Source organism: Lepidochelys kempii, chromosome 4 (genome assembly GCF_965140265.1).
Source record: "Lepidochelys kempii isolate rLepKem1 chromosome 4, rLepKem1.hap2, whole genome shotgun sequence".
NCBI classification, from domain to species: Eukaryota; Metazoa; Chordata; order Testudines; family Cheloniidae; genus Lepidochelys; species Lepidochelys kempii.
Window position 1 is genome coordinate 87,503,233 of NC_133259.1, and position 23,641 is coordinate 87,526,873.

The 23,641-nt window shown below is 42.0% G+C and overlaps 1 protein-coding gene across 2 annotated transcripts in view; it reads left to right on the plus strand.

The window, feature by feature from the left end:
- Window positions 1–23,641, plus strand: part of LOC140910602 (rho GTPase-activating protein 7) — a 152,998-nt gene that overhangs the window by 126,964 nt on the left and 2,393 nt on the right. Inside the window, exons 4-13 of one of the 2 annotated variants that reach the window (XM_073341954.1) lie at window positions 6,173–6,236; window positions 9,180–10,606; window positions 11,909–12,085; window positions 14,040–14,199; window positions 14,420–14,618; window positions 18,050–18,263; window positions 19,318–19,432; window positions 21,973–22,191; window positions 22,950–23,167; window positions 23,372–23,545. In XM_073341954.1, coding sequence (XP_073198055.1) covers window positions 6,173–6,236; window positions 9,180–10,606; window positions 11,909–12,085; window positions 14,040–14,199; window positions 14,420–14,618; window positions 18,050–18,263; window positions 19,318–19,432; window positions 21,973–22,191; window positions 22,950–23,167; window positions 23,372–23,545 — 2,967 coding nt within the window. The remainder of the gene's footprint in view (window positions 1–6,172; window positions 6,237–9,179; window positions 10,607–11,908; window positions 12,086–14,039; window positions 14,200–14,419; window positions 14,619–18,049; window positions 18,264–19,317; window positions 19,433–21,972; window positions 22,192–22,949; window positions 23,168–23,371; window positions 23,546–23,641) is intronic. The other variant, XM_073341955.1, reaches the window with a different exon arrangement.

Below are 23,641 nucleotides of genomic sequence, written 5' to 3' on the forward strand. Positions count from 1 at the left end.
CTGTGAGAGTGATGCGTCCTCCTTCAGGATAGGTTGTAGATCCTTGATGATGAGCTGGAGAGGTTTTAGTTGGAGGCTGAAAGTGATGGCTAGTGGCGTTCTGTTGTTTTCTTTGTTGGGCCTGTCCTGTAGTAGGTAACTTCTGGCTCTGTCAATCTGTTTCTTCACTTCAGCAGGTGGGTATTGTAGTTGTAAGAATGCTTGATAGAGATCTTGTAGGTGTTTGTCTCTGTCTGAGGCGTGGGAGCAAATGCGCTTGTATTGTAGAGCTTGGCTGTAGACAATGGATCGTGTGGTGTGGTCTGGATGAAAGCTGGAGGCATGCAGGTAAATATAGCAGTCAGTAGGTTTCCGGTATAGGGTGGTGGTTATGTGACCATTGCTTATTAGCACCGTAGTGTCCACGAAGTGGATCTCTTGTGTGGACTGGTCCAGGCTGAGGTTGATGGTGGGATGGAATTGTTGAAATCATGGTGGAATTCCTCAAAGGCTGCTTTTCCATGGGTCCAGATGATGAAGATGTCATCAATGTAGCACAAGTAGAGTCATTAGGGGACGAGAGCTGAGGAAGCGTTGTTCTAAGTCAGCCATAGAAAATGTTGGCATACTGTGGGGCCATGCGGGTACCCATGGCAGTGCCGCTGATTTGAAGATATACATTGTCCCCAAATGTGAAATAGTTATGGGTGAGGACAAAGTCACAAAGTTCAGCTACCAGGTTTGCTGTGATATTATCGGGGATACTGTTCCTGACGGCTTGTAGTCCATCGTTGTGTGGAATGTTGGTGTAGAGGGCTTCTACATCCATAGTGGCTAGGATGATGTTTTCAGGAAGATCACTGATGGATTGTAGTTTCCTCAGGAAGTCAGTGTTGTCTCGAAGATAGCTAGGAGTGCTGGTAGCGTAGGGCCTGAGGAGGGAGTCTACGTAGCCAGACAATCCTGCTGTCAGGGTGCCAATGCCTGAGATGATGGGGTGCCCAGGATTTCCAGGTTTATGGATCTTGGGTAGCAGATAAAATACCCCTGGTTGGGATTCCAGGGGTGTGTCTGTGCGGATTTCTTCTTATGCTTTTTCAGGGAGTTTCCTGAGCAGATGCTGTAGTTTCTTTTGGTAACCCTCAGTGGGATCAGAAGGTAATGGCTTGTAGAATGTGGTGCTGGAGAGCTGCCGAGCAGCCTCTTGTTCGTGTTCTGACCTATTCGAGATGATGAAGGCACCTCCTTTGGCATCCTTCTTGATTATGATGTCAGAGTTGTGTCTGAGGCTGTGGATTGTATTGTGTTCTGCACGGCTGAGGTTGTGGGGCAAGTGATGCTGCTTTTCCACAATTTCAGCCCGTGCACGTGCGGAAGCACTCTATATGTAGAAGTCCAGTCTGTTGTTTTGACCTTCAGGAGGAGTCGACCCAGAATCCTTCTTTTTGTAGTGTTGGTAGGAAGGTCTGTGTGGGTTAGTATGCTGTTCAGAGGTGTGTTGGAAATATTCCTTGAGTCGGAGATGTCGAAAATAGGATTCTAGTCCACCGCAGAACTGTATCACGTTCGTAGGGATGGAGGGGCAGAAGGAGAGGCCCCGAGATAGGACAAATTCTTCTGCTGGGCTAAGAGTATAGCTGGATAGATTAACAATATTGCTGGGTGGGTTAAGGGAACCACTGTTGTGGCCCCTTGTGGCATGTAGTAGTTTAGATAGTTTAGTGTCCTTTTTCTTTTGTAGAGAAGCAAAGTGTGTGTTGTAAATGGCTTGTCTAGTTTTTGTAAAGTCCAGCCATGAGGAAGTTTGTGTGGAGGGTTGGTTTTTTATGAGAGTATCCAGTTTTGAGAGCTCTTTCTTAATCTTTCCCTGTTTGCTGTACAGGATGTTGATCAGGTGGTTCCGCAGTTTCTTTGAGAGTGTGTGGCACAATCTGTCAGCATAATCTGTGTGGTATGTAGATTGTAATGGATTTTTTACCTTCAGTCCTTTTGGTACGATGTCCATCTGTTTGCATTTGGAAAGGAAGATGATGTCTGTCTGTATCTGTACGAGTTTTTTCATGAAGTTGATGGATTTCCACTCCATATGGCTAAATTCAGTGCCTTGCATAATGACCGGTTTCAGAGTAGCAGCCATGTTAGTCTGTATTCACAAAAAGAAAAGGAGTACTTGTGGCACCTTAGAGACTAACCAATTTATTTGAGCATAAGCTTTCGTGAGCTACAGCTCACTTCATCGGATGCATGCAGTGGAAAATACAGTGGGGAGATTTTATATACACAGAGAACATGAAACAGTGGGTGTTACCATACACACTGTAACGAGAGTGTATATAAAATCCGTGTATATAAAATCTCCCCACTGTATTTTCCACTGCATGCATCCGATGAAGTAAGCTGTAGCTCACAAAAGCTTATGCTCAGATAAATGTGTTAGTCTCTAAGGTGCCACAAGTACTCCTTTTCTTTTTGCGGATACAGACTAACACGGCTGCTACTCTGAAACCTGTCAGATGCTATAGTAATGAGAGCCATAGAAAAGTCCATGAGGAAATTAATAAGAACACAAGAACGGCCATACTGGGTCAGACCAAAGGTCTGTCTAGCCCAGTATCCTGTCTTCTGACAGTGGCCAATGCCAGGTACCCCAGAGGGAATGAACAGAACAGGTAATCAAGTGATCCATCCCATCGCCCATTCCCAGCTTCTGGCAAATAATTCTGAATAGTGTGCAGGAAATAAGACCTAAGGCCACACATTGAATAATGAGGACAAAACAAAATACTGACTAGCTGCTCATTAATTGAGCACCATCAATCTTATGCACTGAATGAGACAGGGGTCCTATGGAAAAATAGTATGTGATCATATAATGCATATACATATGGGGGCTGAATTAAGGTTGCAAAGGCAACATTAATCCCAGCATTTCATACCGTTGAGTGTTTGGTTTTTGTAACCTGAATATGGGTGGGTGGGTGGGTGCATGTGTATTTATATATAATATTCATTCAGTGGAACTACTTATAGAGTAAGGCACCACTATGCAACATGATTAAAGGTTTCAGTGTCTCGCCCTGTATAAACAAGCTGGAGGTGTGATTATGGGACTGTTAAATGAAACACACAGATCTGAGACATCTCTGTAGAGCATTTAGATTTTCAAAACGAAACTGTTTTTATAATGAAAACATGTCAGATCTGAAACGGAATCTTTACATGCCTGGTTGTTCCTGTAACTGATCTCATTCATAAAGGGATGATCTTAACTTGCTTTCATATTTGTGTTTGTGAGGGGTTGGAGGTTTTGTTGTTTTTTAAAAGGATCTCTGTAGAAATAGTCTCTACGCTTATCTCATTCAGCTGTTCAAGGGTTGTATTTTAAATGAGGGGGAGGGCAGGCTACAATATAATCTTTGTGAAATCAAAGAGTCACTTATCAGGCAGGCCCTAAATATGTTTTTCCCCTGACAGATCAAAGTGGTCAGGCTAGTTAAATGCAACAGTCTGGAAATAGATAAAACCTGATATGGGGACTCAGTGGCAGCTTCTTTGCTGTATGAGGCAAATGCTTCAATACTGTAAAATTCACAGATTGTTACATGAAACAGAACTGAAGGCCAAGTTTAGTATGCTTTGGATTGAGGCCCAGGAGTTCCAAATTATAAATCAAAAGTTAAAGAAAAGCCAAATAGTGTTTACTCCTCTGGAAGATATACCGTGACCTGTGTTTTGAGTAATTAACATTTTATTCACAGTAGGGCAGGTATGCTTTTAAAAAAGCTAGTTTAGTTTGGTTTTTTGCAACTAAACACTTGGGAATTCATATTTTGAAGAAAGGTTTTAATTTTTCTTCAAAATTAAATTAACAATTGCTGTTATGCAATCCAAAAAGGAGGGTTAGTCACAATCACATAGCTGAGCCCTGTTGTAAAAGTTATTTGTGAACAACTCCATTACATTTTTTGTTTTTCTTTCATGTTGATAGTTTAAAAACTACACTGAATATATAACATTAGCACAATGCAGGTTATCCAAAAAAGAGAATCAACATATCCCATCAATGTTTTGCAAGAGAAAAATGTCCCCTATAACATTCTGAGAGGAGATCAGCGAGAGAGTGTGAAGGAGGAATTAAAAATAAATTTGAATACACTCTTCAGACAAAATTGTTCTGAATTTTACTCTAAGGCAGAAACACTTTCATGTGAGTAGGGCCCTCCTCAGGGTCTGTTGTATTTAGTCTCCGACTCAATATCTATTTGGTAAGGCCTCACACACCAGAATGTCAGCTTTCCTCTGATACTTGTCTAAAGACCAGTGAGCCTTATTCTGCTCTCCATTACACAATCAGGAGTAACTGCATGGAAGCCAATGAAGTTATACAAGTGTCAAGCTGGTATCAGTGGAATCAGACTCCACAAGTTTCATGACAGAATAATTACTCTGAAGACAACATGGAGTGATGTTTTGGAATGGTGGTGTGCACTGTAATCTTTGTCACTTGGAGACAGGACAGTCTATTGCAAGGAGACACAGGACTGAGAGTCAAGACCTGGGTTCTACTCCCAGTTTCCCATTTGTAAATGGGAATAATCCCACTCCTTTGTTTTGTAGGGGTGTTGTGAAAATAAATAGCAATGTTTGAGAGACGCTCTCTCATGCTACAATGATGAGAGCCATAGGAAAGCACACACGGAAATTAATAATTCTGTCTTCAGAGCAGGGGCTGACTAGTGCACTGGAAACAGGGCCTAGGACCACCCATTGAACAATGAGGAGACTGTCCTGCCCCCTACTTGCTGTGTGACCTTAGTTTTGAGCAAGGCTCTGTACCTTTGTTTCATCTTTATCATGCAACTGGATCCTCCATTTCCTAAGGGCCTGATCCTTCACAACTGAAACCAATAAAAGCTTTGCCATAAACATCAGTGAGTGCCGGGTCAAACCCTGTGTAAAAACCCTTGTCTGTGCAAAAGGTGGGCAGAAAGTGAAGGAGGTTGGTGGTTCATCCTCTAGGCATTACTAAGTTATTACATAAAATTAACAAGACTCAGTACTGATACGTAAAGGTATCTAGGATTTTCCTTTTAGTTTCTCTTTTTTTTAAAAAAAAAAGAGAAACTAGGGGTATATTAGCTTCTCCAAATTTAGCTTAAAAGACATCAACATTGTAAAATAAAGACCTACATTTTAAACTGGGAGTGTTTATATGCTTGATTCTGCTCTCAATGAACTCAGTGCCCTAATTTATCAGAGGACTAAGAAAAGGTCAGATTACTCTGCTTGGAACTGTATGCACGCAGGGCCTGATTCAACACTACTGAATTTAATGGAAAGACCTCCATTGACTTCAATGGGCACTGGATCAGCAGCCAGCCAGAGAAGATTATACAAAAAGATGCATGTAATGCCTTAAAGTATGAATTTAAAAGCGCATTTCATGGGGAGCCTGGTTAATTATAGCTGCTGTACTCTTACCCAGCAATGAATTTTGTTTGTTTTTATTTTGAGAGCCACAGTCTTAGATATGAAAGAAACTGTACAGACTTGGAAGGAAGAACAAGGTCTATGATTTTCTTTTTCTTTTTTTTTTTTTTTTTTAACAGATTAGTAGAGTTGTCCTTGGGCTGTCTTGAAAGTAATTTATGTTACACCACAGAGGAACAAAATAGGCACCTGATGTGTGGAAAATTAGTTTTCCTCTTTGAGGTTTCAACTAGAAGGGTAAAAAATTAAAGCAACAGCAGGCTGCATTACACCCACAGTTGCAGAGAAGCACTTTCTTTGTACCTTATTCTATGTATGTTGGGATAATTTGCTTCAGGATTATATGTAAAAAGATATTTGATATTAAGCAATAATTATTAGTAATTCATTAATTTAAAGGCACTTTCAAACTTGGTCTGTCTCTATGCTCTTTGGACTGTTCAGTTATTCACTTCCCTCTCTTTGACTAGACCCAGGGAAACTAGTAAATGTTCCTCTACCCCTACTCTTCTCACCCAGAATTCAGATGAAGTAATGTGTTAATAATTAAGCATAATTGCTAATTGAGGCTCCCCTTGTGGCTCTTTGTATGCAAAGGAGTTTGGAGATAGCCTTCACAAAGGCATTTTAATTGAAATAGCCAGCGTCACAAAAGTCATAGGCCTGCTGTTGTTAACTTGGTGTGTTTTGTTTTGTTCCACAGGCGCTTAAATACTTTAAACAAATGTGCAGTGATGAAGCTAGAAATTAGTCCACATAGAAAAAGGGTAAGATGTGTTTTGTTTTTGTTTTGTTTTTTAACATCCTACGTTACAGAACCATTAAAAAAAAAAAAAAAAAAAAGCTGAACATGATCTCGTAGTTCATCTAATTTAGCTGCAGCGCAAGATTGTTCCTGGGCCAAATCTGGCATCCTTACACAGGTAAAACACTCTTTACTCTTCATTGTGATCTTTTGATTAAGGACTTCAGGATTTGGCCCTGTAAGCGAATACACTCATTGATTCAGCTAAATCTTTTACGGACTCTGAGACACGGATGTGGCGCACTCTCAACTACTGTGACCTGTCAGTACACTTATGTCAACTATTCACACTCTCGTGTTCATCTGTGATGATGACTCAGCCCATATGGTGCTGACTAATCAGCATGGACCAGAGTAAATCATCATCTCAGCTAACTTGAGCTGACTCTTCAGAACCCAGTTAGAACACCAAAATGCTTTTTCATGTAGGCAGGCTCAGAGGGAGCGGAGGATTCCCAACCTTTCCCAAAAGATGCTCAGCTTGCAGAGTTGGACCCATTACTCAGGGGCTTTTTAATCACTGTTTAAAATACTAATCTAAACTAAGGCAAAATCTCTGAAGAATACTGTTAAATAAGCTTGAAGCACATTGGTAAGGAAATCAGCATGGTTTGTAGAGTTTCTCTGCTGTTCGCTCAGGACAATCTCATTAGTCAGTGAGTCTTAAACTAAGACCACTACCATTCAAGATGAGCAATGATAGAATTTCTAGTTTGGATTTGGTATGATAGTATTTATGAAAAGTTTAGTTGTGCTTATTGATTTTTAATAGTAAGATATAAATAAAGGAATTGGCATTATAAAACATTATACCCTGGCGTAAGTCCTTGATTGATGGGCAAAGGCATTGTGAAAGGTTTTTTGGAGATGTGGGGAGGAACTTCTCTTCAGTTCAGTTGAACAGCTGGATAGCAGTCTGAAAGCATGTCTGCCTGCTAAAGGTCAACAGTAGTCACGACTGTCCACTGGAAGTGAATAGCTGCAGATGAAGATGACTAAACTTATGCAATACAATGCTGCCATTCTCATGACAAGAATGCTTGCAAATAATCTTAAGGGTGTTTACCAAGATCAGTCTCCTTTCTCCCTGCCCCCCACCCCCCATCCATTTGTGGTATGTAGCAAAGAAGGTTCTGAAAGATAACATTTTGTGATAGCATACACATAAGAAATGTATAATGAAGTTTTCTGACTTCCAGAAGATTTCTGTTTCCTGAAATCAGGTCTCTTTCTTGTTTCTGAGCCTCATTAACAACGGAGTGATCAAGATTTGTGTTAAAAATGGGCCTAATTTTCTACAAAGTCTGGATCTTATGTTTTGGTTTGGACCTATTTCTGGTTTTGACTCAAGCATCAGTAGAGTAATATACAAATATAGGGCCAAATTCCACTTTTGTTGACTTAATGAAGACCAGGATTTGGCTCTTAAAGCCTTGTTTACAAGAGGAAAATTACCTGTTGCTGACAGTGTCAGCAATGGGTGCATCTGAATGAATACTGTTTTCTTGGACTTCCCTTGTAGTCAAATCATGTTCAATGCCAATTGAGTGGCACCCATTGTCAGGCATAGGTAATTTTCCTGTTGTAGGCAAACTTCCCAGTTTAATTAACAAGGCAAACTTCTCCATTGTTTCCTCACTCAGGAATGGAATCTTAAGTTTCAGCATCCGGACCACAGAGTGCAGTGTGTCCTCTATGTGCTGTACATACGTATATCTGTAATGGCTTCTGTGGGGTTTTTGGTTTTGTTATGGTGGTGTTGGTTTTTTTGTTTGGTACTTTCTGTCTTCTTAAGGAAAACAGTTTAAACAAACTGGAACTTTGGCACATATTAACTATGTAGAAAACTAACTTTGGCAAGTTTACGTTTTGTTCTTTGTTTAGCACCAAAGATGTATCCTGTATTGCTATGGTGTGTTAAAATAGTACTCTTTTTAGTTCTGGTCTTCCAACTTGTGTGTCATATGATCTTCTCCATGTAGATGGAAAAGAAGTGTGGTGGTCATACAAGATCATTCCCTTGCAGTAAAAGATTGAGGCTTAAGCGGCAATGCTGAAACATACCCTCAGGCTCTGCCCATACATCAAATATAATCAGTGGAGAGGTTACTGACAATTTACTTGTGTTACACACTGTTGCTGGCTTTTACTGCTCAGTATCTATGAAGTAATGTTTAAAATTGCCTGGAGCTAATCTGAAGTAGAAACTTCACAGGACAATCTTAGTGTCAGCTGCTGGGTTATGGGGGAGGAAAGGACCAGGTAAGAGCCTGGAGGCATTAAACTGTAGCAGTGTAATAGGTTCTCTTGCTATCTCATTAGTCACAGTTATAAGACCATTTAAGCTTCAAGGATGTGTAAGAAGTTAAGCTACTACAATTGAGAATGTCTGAGAAGCATCTCTTAATTGCAAAGGAATATAAACAAAGCCACGCTCAACAGAGTAACATTGGAGAGAGACCAGAGTGAGACCTGCCCCTCACTGACTCCGGTTTAAAATTTTATGTATGCCAGGAATTTCCACTGATCTCAAGGGTATCCACTGTGACCAATTAATTAAAGGCCTAGAGATACTGGGGTTTGTTGAAAAGAGCAATTTAAGGCAGATTATATTATTTGGTCTGTTTGCTTTATGTCTGCAAGACAGCTTTGAAATGAACTTCAAACATATATTTCATCTATTTTTAAAAAAAAATAAGTCTTAAGATATATTGCATATTATGTGTTATCATGACCTATGATTGGCTTCAAAGGCCCAGTCTTGCTCTAATTGAAGCCCATGGCTGTCTTGATATTAACTTAAATGATAGCAAGATCACACACTTAAGTATACTTACTGAAAGGACTTTGCCATCATCACTACCAGTTTGCCATTATACCTTATGGATGCTCTCTTTGCTCGCAGAGTGAAGATTCCGATGAAGATGAGCCTTGTGCAATAAGTGGTAAATGGACTTTTCAAAGGGACAGCAAGAGGTGGTCTAGGCTTGAGGAGTTTGACGTCTTCCCTCCAAAACAAGATTTGAATCCCTCATCCCCAGAAGCTCCTCTCCTGACGAACGCAGCTAGCCACGAAAGCGTGCTGACAGACCTCAGTGAGCGTCAGGAGGTAGCTTCCATTCACAGCACCAGCAGCACCAGTAGCCACCAAGTCACCCCCCAGAGTGAGGCAACCACCACCAGAACAAACTCAGTCGTTAGCGTTTGCTCATCAGGCAACTTCATAACAAACGATGACTCCTTCAGCAGCCTGCCCTCGCCTAAGGAGCTGTCTAGCTTCAGCTTCAACATGAAAGCTAATGAAAAGAATGCGAGGTCTAAAACGAAGAGCCTGTTAAAGAGAATGGAGAGCCTGAAAATCAAGAGCTCTCACCATGGCAAAAATAAAGCCCCTTCCAAACTGGGTCTTATTATCAGTGGGCCCATCCTGAAAGAGGGCCTGGATGAGGACAAGCTAAAACAATTTAACTGTGTGGAAATTTCTACTCTCAATGGCAATCATATTAACGTCCCCATGGTACGAAAAAGGAGCGTCTCCAATTCCACCCAGACCAGCAGTAGTGGCAGTCAGTCTGAGACAAGCAGCGCTGTCAGCACACCCAGCCCCGTCACAAGAACACGCAGCCTCAGTGCATATAATAAAAGGGTGGGAATGTACCTCGAAGGCTTTGACCCCTTCAACCAATCAACCTTCAGTGATGTCATGGAGCAGAACTTTAAGAACAGGGGAAGTTTTGCAGAAGACACTGTGTTTTTTATCCCTGAAGACCACAAGCCAGGCACCTTTCCCAAAGCGCTCTCCAATGGTAACTTCTCCCCATCAGAGAGCAACTCTTCAGTGAACTGGAGAACTGGAAGCTTTCATGGACATGGACATCTCTCCCTCAGGAGGGAGAACAGTGCAGAAAGCTCCAAGGAACTGAGCACTGGGAAAAGGCGCAACTCCTCTAGCTCAGTGGGCAGCCGCCTTAGCATTTATGACAATGTACCAGGTTCAATTCTGTATTCCAGTACAGGTGACCTGGCAGACCTTGAGAATGAAGACATCTTTCCAGAGCTGGATGATATCCTGTACCATGTAAAAGGGATGCAGAGAATAGTGAACCAGTGGTCAGAGAAGTTTTCAGATGAAGGGGACTCCGATTCAGCACTAGATTCTGTTTCCCCATGCCCTTCCTCTCCAAAGCAGATTCACCTTGATGTAGATAATGATCGAACAACCCCCAGTGACCTTGACAGTACAGGAAATTCCTTGACTGAGACTGAAGAGCCCTCAGGAATGCAGGACAGAAGGGACTCTGGGGTGGGTGCATCACTGACACGGTCCAACAGGTCAGTAACAGGCTTCTTCCACTAGACCAGGGGTGGGCAAACTTTTTGGCCCAAGGGCTACATCTGCGTGGAGAAGTTGTATGCAGGGTCATGCTGGGCTGGGGCACAGGGTTGGGATGCACGAGGGAGTCCGGGGTGTGGGAGAAGGTGTGGTGTGCAGGAAGGGGCTCAGGGCAAGGAGTTAGGGTGCAGAGTGCAGGAGGGGGCTCAGGGCAGGGGCTTGGGGTGCAGCAAAGGGTTAGGGGGCTTAGGGAAGGGGATTGGGGTGCTGGGTACAGGAGAGGTTTGGGGTGTGGGCTCCGGCCCGGCGCCACTTACCTCCTGGGAGTGGGGTGGGGCATGGTGCCAGCCACTTCCAGGAGCAGTGTGAGGCCAGGGCAGGCAGGGAGCTTGCCTTAGTCCCACTATGCCACAGGGCTGGCAATCCCACAGGCCAGATTAAAAGCCCTGATGGGCCAGATCCAGCGCTCCGGCCATAGTTTGCCCTCCCCTGCATTAGACCGAATTAAAGCCTTAGCACAGAAGTAACTGTGGTGGTTAAAGCAAATATGTGACTTTTACATATCAGTTTCAGAAATTAATGGTGAGGATAATATTTTTATAGCACCTTTAATCTGGAATGGTTTCCAACCAAGCCACTTTAAAAAAGTGTATTTGTTTATTCAAAATGTTGTGTTCACCACTGAAATGCAACTCTTTCTGCAGTGCAATGTCAGAGTCATCTTCACCAGCAACATTAAAATAGTTTTTTGAGTGTGGGTGAGGAAGAACTTGTCAAGCTGAAATTGGGGTGTGTGGGAAATGTAGAATGTAATTGCCAGAATTTTAAATAAGAGAGGATACTGGTGGTGGTATCCCTGCTCTTTCCAAAACAGCATCACAAAAGAGACCATGGCTATGTGGTCAAATCCTTCATTTTACAACTTGTTGGAAGTGCCATATTTTGAACATCATAGTGCCCCTTCGTACCATATTGTGCAAATTGCCATGATAGCACTAACTACATCGCAGTAATCAGCCCAGGTTGTGTGCTCCCACATTAATACCTGAAATTCTGCCTTATCTACTATATATATGGAGTTAGGAGTTTCTGATATGTAGTAGGTAAGTCAAAATTTCCAGATGTTGTCAGAAATGTCAATACGGAATGGAATGTTCTTCTAAATGGCACATTCTTAAATACACTCATTAGAACATATGCTCTCCACATCATTAGAGAGAATCCTTTCATTGTGGTTTCCACATGTACCTTCCAAAGACACTTCAATAAATTGCTTTTTATTTTCCCCTCCTTTCCTGCAGGCATAAACTGAGATGGCACAGCTTTCAGAGCTCCCACGGGCCCAGCTTGAGCTCTGTGTCATTACAGATTAATAGCCAGTCTGTGGCACAGATGAACCTATTGCAGAAATACTCTCTTTTGAAGTTAACTGCCCTCCTGGAGAAATACACACCTTCCAATAAGCATGGCTTCAACTGGTAAGGACCATTCAAACCCTTGGGATTTGCCAGTAATGAATGAATACAGAAAACATGTCACTAATCCCCAACTATCTTCCCTGTTTGTTTACTTGCATCTAACATTCTGCCACCCTCCTAGGGGGCTCTAGCCTCAGAGGACAATACTAAACCCATTAACCCTTCACTTTGTTTTAATGTCATTGGGTGTCAGATGCTCATTAAGAGGGAGCCACAGAGAGTGGCTGCAATTAACGGGGAGGGACATGGGAGTGCATTTCAATACGGATGCTCATGAAACACAGACGAGCTGGCTGTGTTGGGAAAAGTCCAGCTAGCATTCACAGCACAAAGGAATAATCATGTATTAAAAGAATTTGCACTTAAGGAGACCTACTTCAGCACATCTTAAGGTACCAGAAAACTGTCTTCAAAGTCTTCTGCCTTTCTCCGTCATTGGTATTCTTCTTTATATCATTTATTTAATGCCAGGGCACTTCAGCTGAGTAAGTTTCCATCACTTTGAGTGTGTCACTATCTGACCACTAACCTTTTTTATGCTGAATACATTCTGTTTTAAACAAAAAACCCAAATCCAGTTAAGTTATTTATAAAAACAAAATAAAAAAATTCAGCAAGTTTGGAAAAAAACGCAGAGTTTTCCTGTAGCCGCTTCAGGTTTTCGTTACCCAGTCAATATTTTTTTGTCAGATTAGTGAAATAGAAAACCTGTTATTGCCATATCTGTATTGCATAGTCTGTGCAACCCTAAAGCAGCAAAAAGTACAATATTTTTTTCCCCCTTCGTTCTTATGGCCTCCTGCTTTCTCCAGGAATCTGAGTATTTAACTCCAACATCAAAGTAGCTCCTGTTCAAAGGCTGTTATTATGTGAGCCATGCTAAATACAGAAGTTGTTTGTTCTGAAAGACAGAAATAAGTATTGACCGGTTATCCCTGCATGCTTCAGATTCTCGGTGGGGATCGTAATGTGTTCGTTCACATTCTGCTGGCGTGTTTTTTGACAAAGCAAGTATTATTCACACATATATCAATAGTGCCCCATGTTTAACTATAGTGTAATAAAGTTTGATTCTTTTTATTTTTTGTAGAACACGCTATCCCCCAAAAGCATAATACATTGTATAGTTAAGTCTCCCTGTTTTCTAACACTGTTGTGTCCTCTGAAGTTTTGTATCCTACATTAACTTTCTCTTTCATTAGCGAGATGATCTCAACACTTTCAGACGCTAAAGGATTTTTTTATTTGAGAAAACACTCTTGAGACTCCAAGAGTAAATAATTCTTTTGAGCTCTGGTACATTTTTCCTCTGAGTCAAAAGCAAATGGAAAGGCCTTTCATTGAAAATAGGGGCCTGGCAAGGAGGGGGGTCCCTCAAAGAGGTCATTTGAAGAACTGAAATTTTTAGCTGACAAACTCAAATGTATTACATCAGCTTCCTGCTGTTACACATACGGGTGGGCGGTCAGCCTGGCTTGAGAGCTTTATAGAATGAGTGGTTGACATACAAAAAGGTTATTGTTCACATGCCCATCTTTCTTGAGAGACCTAAAGAAGCTACATTATAAAGGGTTGTTGGCCACGGGATTTATTTTGACTCTACTATAGTTCATCCTGGTTCTTGTTCTACCCCATAGCATTTGTCGTACTGGAGTTGATAGACTAGCACCACCTATTAATGCTTGCAATCAACATATAGCCCCTTCCTAACATAGATATGCTCCATTTCTACCCCCGCCGTCCTCTCTGGAAAAGATTAAATGTTTTCAGTGCTACTGCTAAGGCTTTCACATAGAAAGACTTTAATAGAGTGAATACTATTTCACTTATTTTTTTTAGCATGTTACAGCTACTGGAATCCAGAAGATGGTGGGTGGGTGGGTGTGGTTAGGAATGATGTGTATGCTGTGCTAACAGCTATGCTTTCTCCTTCTCATTCTCTCTGCTTAAATAGGGCTGTACCAAAGTTTATGAAAAGGATTAAGGTCCCAGATTATAAAGACCGAAATGTGTTTGGAGTTCCCCTGCCAATTAATGTCCAGCGTACAGGGCAGCCTCTCCCACAGAGCATTCAGCAAGCAATGCGGTACCTCCGCAGCCACTGTTTGGATCAGGTTAGTTTCACTTCACTGCCGTTCCACTACGCTGTCACCATCCCAGCACTTGATTGATTATTGTTCTTGAGCCAGATCTTCAAGCCCTTATTTCTTTTTTACTCTAGCCATATTCAAGCACAATTCCCGTTGAAGTCAGTGGATAGGACTGTAGGAATTGGCACCTCCTTGGTGGATTAATGTCTTCTTTTTTTTTTTTTAAATATGCAAACACATGTAGGTTGGACTGTTCAGGAAATCTGGAGTCAAGTCAAGAATCCAGGCTTTGCGCCAAATGAATGAGAGCTCAACAGACAGCGTTAACTATGAGGGCCAGTCTGCTTATGATGTAGCAGACATGGTAAAGCAGTACTTTCGTGATCTACCTGAGCCGCTCATGACCAATAAACTCTCTGAGACGTTCTTACAGATCTACCAATGTAAGTCCTCAGATTCCCAGGGTGAGACAGAAAATTGGGCCCTGGTTTCAGAGAAATATTCCCAAATATGCACTCCTACAATGTCTAATTTACAAGGCTGAACTGCCAGATATATCCCTCATCTGGGCACCACATGTGTTGGCTACTAGGGAATTTGGAAACAATGCCATTTGATACCATCGTATACTTTACTTTCTTTTTGAAGTCTCCATTATTTGTCATCCTGCCTCTTGTGAAACTGCTTTTTGGTTCTCTAGTTATATGGTGATGTAGCTGGCAAATTCTCCCAGTTTCATCTGTTTCTGAATGCTTGGAACCAATACAAACCCTCTGCCTCTTTGAATTGGAATTTCCTGTCTTCTCCTGGCACAGTTGGTGATAAACTTTATTTTAAATCTTAATGTCTCATTTGAGAGTGGGGTGAGGGCATGCAAATACAGGGTTAGGAGAGCTTTCTGAAGAAATTTGCAAACTTGCTTTGAAAATTACTACGTTCTTTTACATCAGGATTGATCAAACTTGTGACATTCCTTCATCTTGTGTCATTTTATGCCCGACAGCAGCACTCATAAGCTTATGAAAACATTTTTAATCTTACAGTTGCCATTTTATCATTTCTACTATTGGTGCCTAGGGTAGGAACCACAATGGTACTTTAGGCACCCGAGGCCCAGTGTTGGCTCTACTGCAATCCACAAGACTCCTGCTGAACCCTGTTGGCATCTAAACTCACTTGGCACCTAGGGGCTTGTCTACACCAACAATTGTTTCATGGCATGCTGAGGTGTGACTCTACCCCGCACCAGCCTGCCACAGACAAACTGTCCTTGTAGACCCTGCTGATGTGCAGTTAGTTACTTAATGCACTTTGATCCAGTCCCGTTTCAAGGAGGGTTAAGATCAAGGTGGGTGCCCTTAATCAGTGGCCTAGAGAGTCATTTTCACTCTCTCTAACCCAGTGACTATATTTAATTTATCCACAGTGGAACAGTCATTGGGCTAGAAAGGTGGGAGACTCCGGTCCAGTCTCCCAGCTCCAATCACTTTTTTGTTGTTTCTCCACAGTGGAACAGCTTCGGCAGGAGAGATTGCAGGAGCCCCACATAAGACTATCCCAGAGCTCTGAGATTAGAGCACTGCCCTGAGAGGTGGGAGACCACTGTCCAAATCCTTTCTCCCCCTCTGGCAGAGGAAGGAATTGGTTCTGGGTCTCCCACGTCCCAGGCAAGTCCTCTAACCACTACGTAGAAGTCACAAGGTGGGTGGTGCTGCTGATGCAAGTGCCATCAGCAGCCATTCTGCATAGCATGAGGCAGGTGCCTAACTCGTTTAGCAAGAAATATCTTAGGCACCTCAGCCATCTGACTCTAGGCGGCCGGTTCCTGTTCATGGATCAGTAAGCAGAGTTACATGCCTATCTCCAAGAAAGGGGCAGGGCTTAGCACATTACCTCTCATTGGCATATCCAATTAGCTAGCTCTGGCAGCTGGCATGCTGACTCTTTGTGGATTGAATTCTTAAGTGCTTATCTTTCCCTATTCATTGTAGAGGGAGCCTAGGTGCCTAACTTGGCTTTGTGGATTGCAGTTGTTCCTATGATTCTCCCTCCCAGATGCCTAAAAGTGAGGTACCATGATGCTCAGTGTTGCAAAACTGAAGTCCCTTTGCAGATTCCCCCGCCCAGCTAGCATACTAGAGATGATCAGATCACACCCCAATTCTCCTCTGTGTTGAGCTGTTACCTAACCGTTTCTTTGGAATGGGAGGGCATCAGCTGTCATAACGTTTAGATCCTCTGACCTCCTCGGGAGGCCAGGTTGATGCATACATGGACCTTGTGGTTTCATGCTGCCTCTGTGGTCCCGTGGTGTCCTCCTAGGCTCCATGGTAGCATAGCACTATGAGGGACTCTTCATGCTATCCATCTAGGTTTCATCACTGCCCTCATCACCATAGCTGAATGCCTTACGTCACACCCCACCTTCCCCCAAAGCTCCCCATGGGAATTCTACAGGGCTGAAGAGGTTGTGCTAATGCCGACTCAGTTAGCACCAACTGATATGGGGTGGAGAGGAATGATGGCTGTCCCACCACCCTGGATACAAACCCTGCAGAGAAATACTTTCTAGTGGCTGGTGCCAGGGGAAGTTTAATACAGTGCTACAAAAACTGCACTCCCCTATTCTGCTTCTCCTTCCCGTGGGATTGATCTGCAGGGGTTGCAGCTGCTGTGCCCATAAAAGGGGGGTGAGCGAGGCCAGAAGTTTGATCTGCTGTCCATAGACAGCAAAATCCTTTAGAAGTTGTACATTTTTCTTCCTGGTGTATGGCCAGAATTTCCCCTCCCCTTGGTATTATGCTTAGCATATTGTATGCTGATTGTGCCTGTGCACCACTTGTAAAATGTCTTGAGCTTGTTGAGGGTGGAAGGCAGTAGATCATATGTAAGATATTTTAGTGTACTCTTTAAAACATTCTAACATCATCACCTACGTCAGTTTAAAAAAACCCTACAGTTTAGCTTATGCTCAAAGTGATACAAAATAAATGGGCTGTTAATAGTGAGAGAATTACAGATGAGATATACTGCCAAGTTTCTCTTGAGCATGTCATCAAAGTTTTGCAGTGCCAATGATGGTGGAAAGGCCAAATGATTCAGCCCCTCAAATTGCCTTTTTGGAGGTGGCTCACTGGCACTCACTCTGAGAAGCAGAGCTGGCCTGGGTTATTTCTTTTTTTTTTCTTTCAGACTTTGTTTTTATAAAAACACGAGTCAAAATTTCCTGCCCAAGGTGTTTGTTGTCCGTAACCATGGAGCTGTGTAATGGTATGGGGCTGCATCTCAGTGACTTTTCTTTTTCCACCCTGTGACTTTGAAAGATCTACTCAATAAAACAGACCTGTGTGTGTTTGGTGAAGCACTTTCTGGTATTTTATGGCATCAGTGTTGAAAAGGTTTAGTACCCATTTATTTATTGTGTTTTTTTGCTTCACTGATTGTTAAATGCATTTCCCTTGTGAACTTTATGAGAGCTGAAGAATTTTTGCTGGAATCTGAGTTAGCGGGACATTGTTTCCATGTTCGCTACTGCCCATGATCATCAGTCAGACTTCTGCAGTTAACAGCCCTTTTAGCAGGGCTGCTGGAGGATATAGCGCTTGAAATTAAATTCTATTACGAACTGTGGTATAGGCACAACTTTTATACTATTGAGTTTCTCTTGAGGCAGGAAATAACTGAGGGGTAGGTAAGTTGACGGCAATAAGCAAAAAAATCTTCTGTGCAATCCCTGTGACTGGTATGCATCCTGGAGAAAATCCTTTCAAACTTGAGTGAAATAGTTGAAGCTGGAGTTTTGGATTGGGATGTATTCATGCTTATGTGTGTGGAAAATCAGTGAGCTGATGAGAATATTACTAATGTTATGCAGATGTGCCAAAGGATCAGCGGCTCCAGGCTATCAAGGCTGCTGTTATGCTTCTACCCGATGAGAACAGGGAGGTCCTACAGATTCTTCTTTATTTCCTGAGTGATGTCACCGCTGCAGTGAAGGAAAACCAGATGACGCCAACAAACCTTGCTGTGTGTTTAGCACCTTCCCTCTTCCACTTAAATACTCTCAAGAGAGAGAATTCTTCTCCAAGGTTTGTCTCCTGCAGTTGTACAACAGTATTAAAATAACACCACTAGGTATCCCTGAGGATTAAGAAGGCATGTTTTAGCCTCCTTACTGCATATGTCTTGCAGGGGTAATTCAGTTCAGTTGTGCCACTATCCTATGTCAGACTAAGTAATTAAACTTTAAATTCCCAGAGTTTAGGTCAAGCTAAAGAATGGATGGGTGTTATGAAGTTCATTGGGACATTCCATTGCAAACAGCGATTGGGAGAAAAATTGAAGAGGTGGTCAGATATGTAACCAACCAGGTCCGAGGAACAGACCTGGCTGGTTACAGATTTACCCTCATTCACTGGAGAGTGGTACAGTTTACCCATAATCAGAATGGAATAGTCCAATTAGTGCTGCTTCCTCATTTATTTTATACATAAACACACTCTAATGCTGGTATTCAGATCACCAGCAAGAGCAAGGAACCAAAGTGTTTACAGACAGGTTTTTATTCCAATTTCCTCTTATCTGGGGGCTAATTGAAAGGAAAGGCTTTGCCCTAGTGAAAAAGTCACCAAATAGATTACCAGGAACTAGAATCACATGGGGGAGTCAGGCTGAGCATTGCAGAACCTAACATTTAGGGGCCCTGTCACTCAGTGGAATTCACAACCCGGAGTTGGGAGTGACTGGTAAGTGCTATTTAAACTTTTTTTTTTTTTTTCAAGACATTGAACTGTGACTGGTAACCAGCCTTTGAGGCCATGTCAGCAGCATCCCCACAGCTTGAGGTGGAGTCTCAGTTTTCCCATTATGAACACTCCATTCTCTTTACTGGAACTGGTCATGGTGGTCAGCTAGGCAGCCAGTGTGGCTATTTACAACTATGAACAAGTTTACAATGGGTTAGACTTGCCACAGAACAGGCATAGCTGCAGTAGCAAGAAAAGTCATCAATAACATTTAACATTACATCCAACTTTTCTGTCCTAGGCAGCTCTAGTCTATGCCATCAGGACATAGTGCAGTTATACTGCTTACTTACAAGCCATTAATTAATACTGACTTGTTTGTTTTCCTCCTCCTTAGGGTGATGCAGAGAAAACAGAGTCTGGGCAAACCTGATCAGAAAGATTTAAATGAAAACTTGGCTGCAACTCAAGGCCTCGCCCATATGATTGCTGAGTGCAAGAAGCTCTTCCAGGTGAGACAGCTGTCTGTGAAACAAATAGCACCATTGGTTCAGCAGTAATCAAAAGAGCTCTGTGAAAAATAGACAAGTACTCAATGGAGAGCCAAGAGTCTCTTTAGTTTGTTTACAGACTATATTCTTAGACAAACAGATAAGCACCTTTTAAAAAACAATATAGAATCATAGGACTGGAAGGCACCTCGAGAGGTCATCCAGTCCAGTCCCCTGCACTCATGGCAGGACTAAGTATTATCTAGACTATCCCTGACAGGTATTTTTCTAACCTACTCTTAAAAATCCCCAATGATGGAAATTCCACAACCCCCTTAGGCAACTTATTCAAGTGCTTAGCTACCCTGACAGGAAGTTTTTCCAAATGTCCAACTAAACCTCCCTTACTGCAGTTAAGCCCATTGCTTCTTGTCCTATCCTCAGAGGTTAAAAGAGAACAATTTGCTTCCCTCCTCCTTATAACAACCTTTTCAGTATTTTAAAACTGTTTTATCTCCCCTCTGTCTTCTCTTCAGACTAAACAAACCCAATTTTTTCAATGGTCCCTCATAGATCCTGTTTTCTATATCGTTAAATCCTTTTTATTGCTGTTCTCTGGTCTCTCTCCAATTTGTCCACATCTTTCTTGAAATGTGGCACCCAGAACTGGACACAATGCTCTAGTTGAGGCCTAATCAGCACAGAGTAGAGCAGAAGTAGTATTTCTCGTGTCTTGCTTACAACGCTCCTGCTAATACATCCCAGAATGATGTTTGCTTTTTTTTTTACAACAGGGTTACATTGGTGACACATTTAGCTTGTGATCCACTATGACCCCCAGATCCCTTTCTGCAGTACTGCTTCCTAGGCAGTCCTTTCCCATTTACTTCAGACCATTTCTCCAGTTTGTCCAGATACATTTGAATTTTAATCCTATCCTCCAAAGCACTTGCAACCCCTCCCAGCTTGGTATCATCCACAAACTTTAGAAGTGTATGCTGTGCTACTGTATAAAAACATGATGAAAATATTGAATAAATCCGACCTAGATCCGATCTCTGCGGGACCCTACTTGTTATTCTCTTCCCCCCCCCCCCACCCATCTTGACTGTGAACCACTGATAACTACTCTCTGGGAATGGTTTTCCAACCAGTTATGCACCCACCTTATAGTAGCTCTATCTAAGTTGTATTTCCTTAGTTTGTTTATGAGATGGTCATGCGAGACCGTATCAAAAACTTTACTCAAGTCAAGATGTACCAAAACTACTGCTTCCCCCTATCCCCAAGGCTTGTTACCTTGTCTAAGAAACCTATTAGGTTGGTTTGACGCTATTTGTTCTTGACAAATCAATGCTGTTACTCATCACTTATCATTCTTACACATTATGTATTTATATATAATAAAGTTTGTTGTAGTTTGATGCTGGTAGTGAGGACTGCAGTTTTTCCAACCTGCAGGGTTCAAAAATTGAGTCAGATCCCAAAGCATGAGAATGATTTAAATATAAGCCTTGGGCTAGAAATCGCAACAGTTGGGAGGAGGAGCTCCAGCAGGTGGGGCATTGGGGTGTGGAACGGTGTGGACATGGTTGGGTGTCTGACTTGAGAACCTGGCCTCTGATTTGCAGAAGTGCTGAGCACTCAACTGCAAACTGAAGTCAACGGGAACTGTGCTGTGAACATGTAAATTGTTATAAAAAGTTGAGTACTCTGAAAAATTAGGCCCCACGCTTCTCAAATTGGGCACTCAAAACTAGTGTCTTCCTCATCTGTAGAATGGGAATAATAATACCCCTTCACCACATAGGGATGTTATGAAATTAATTCATTAATGTTCGTGAAGTACTCAGATCCTATAGTAGTGATTGCTGTAGAAAAGCCCATGAGGCTATTAAAAATTCTGTGTTCAGAACACAGTGAGTAGTGTGCAATAAATGAGGCATGGGGCACACATTGTACAATGAAAAGAAATATTGAGTAGCTGTTCCTATGGTGAGCACCATCCGTTCTGTGCACGGAATGAGGTCCTGTGTAAAAATAATTAGATCATGTAATTAAACTGTATCATAATGCATGCACACAAGGGGATCAAATTAAGGTTCCATGAGCAATTTTAATTCTGGCACATAACGTGAGTGCTTGATTTTGCAACTGCAGCATTTTAAATATCGTTTGGGTGCAGTATATACACATATATGCACCCCTCCATGTCTTTCACTGTTTTTTTCTCATCTGGGTTGTGACTATATTTAGCTTTTAAATCCCAGTTGGCAGAAGTATGTAGCAAATATTTCTTTCAACAGCTGGTGGTTTTTTTTCCCCCTTCATTCTTTATCAGGTTCTTTGTCTTTTTCTTCTTTCATTTATACACAATCAATCTCTAAATTCATCCTCTGTGTTAATTGTCATCCTGCATGTCTTCAGTGGGGGGCTGAGTTCAGATGACTGTTGTTTATGAATTTTTGAACTGTTAGCTTTGACCCTACTGAGTCCTTCAGTTTCCCTCAAAATATGAAGAAACGGTTCTAGGAGGATTATTCTCTTTCTGCAATTCCCAGATTCCTGAAGAAATGAGCAGATGTCGGAATTCTTACACAGAGCAAGACCTGAGGCCTTTAAGCCTGGAGGAACTTGGGCGAAACAACAGTACAGAGCCCTCAGACTATCATTGTTACCTTCAGGATTGCATGGATGATCTGCTTAAAGAGATGAAGGATAAGTTCAAAGGCTGGGTCAGCTATTCCACATCAGAACAAGCAGAGCTGGCCTTCAAGAAGGTACATCAGTGGAGTCCCAAGTTCACAATTCCTGTTTAGTTGGCGGTTTCTGTGGTTTTAGTCTGGTACAGAATAGACCTTTTAATAGATGAGGGTACAGCAGAATAGAAAACAATTGGTAAAGTGCATCTGTATTCTGAAAAGTGATTATGGGGGGGAAAAGCGCACACATCTTAGTGAGTCTTCTGTTTTTAGGGACAAAAGTAAGTTTATTCCTGTTAGTTCCACAGAGCCAGCAATCTAGAAGGCAGCTCACTGCCTTCTGTACTTCCTTGTGCATCATAATCAAAATATTTACTGAACTTCATTGACAGGATCAGTTACCCCTGTGCAAACCTATAGCCAACAAACTTTCACAGATGTAACTGAAGGTATTGTTTGGCCTACAAGAACCTTTATTACTTGTAAGAAAAGAAGCTTTCTTGCCTCTCAGATCAAGTTTGCAGAGCTGGTAGCGAGAAGTGATTTGAGAGGCAATAAAGATGGAACCACAGAGTGCTATTCTCAGTTTCCCTTTTCAGTTCAGAACCACTCTTGAAAGTTATGTTCACTCCCTTTAGAAAGTAACTTTGGAAGTTTGCACATCAATTCCATTGGGCCATGCAGCTTATTCTCACGCATGAGGTTTTCTTTCTTCTGACAAGACTAATAAGACATTATGTTTTGATCACTTTATAGTAGGTTTTTCAACACTAAGAAATTAAGAAAGAAAAGTGTAACTTGTAATAGTACTGACAAGCCTATGCTGATGTTCCCAGGTGTCTGAAGGACCCCCGCTCCGGCTGTGGAAAGCCACCACTGAAGTCCCTGCTGTGCCTGAAGAGGTTTTAAACCGTTTACTTAAAGAGCAGCATCTTTGGGATGAAGATCTCTTGGATTCTAAAGTAATTGAAACCTTGGACAGTCAGACAGATGTATACCAGTATGTCCAGAACAGCATGGCACCACACCCAGCCAGAGACTATGTGATTTTAAGGTGAGCTTTCACATACTGCAGCACTAGGCTTAAGACAGAGAACTATCAAAACTTAAGAAAAAAATCTGGTTTACACTACTTCAGAAGAAGGGAGTTTGTAGACACATGACTATGCAAATTCTAGCAGTTTTTCTAAGGCTAGTAGAAACTTGTCACATTACTGTAAGAAAAGGAAGGCAATTATTTCATGTTTGTTTTTAACAGAACATGGCGGACAAATTTATCAAAAGGAGCTTGTGTGCTGTTAGCCTCCTCGGTGGATCATGACCGTGCTCCAGTGGTTGGTGTTAGAGTTAATGTGCTTTTGTCCAGGTATCTGATTGAACCCTGCGGGTCAGGAAAATCCAAACTCACCTACATGTGCAGAATTGATTTAAGGTACAGTCTACCGCTTTGTCCTATCAGATTTTGTTGGTGGCGGCAGTTCCTCGGCGGTGGGGGGAGGTTCGTTTTGGGTTGATTATTCAGCATTTG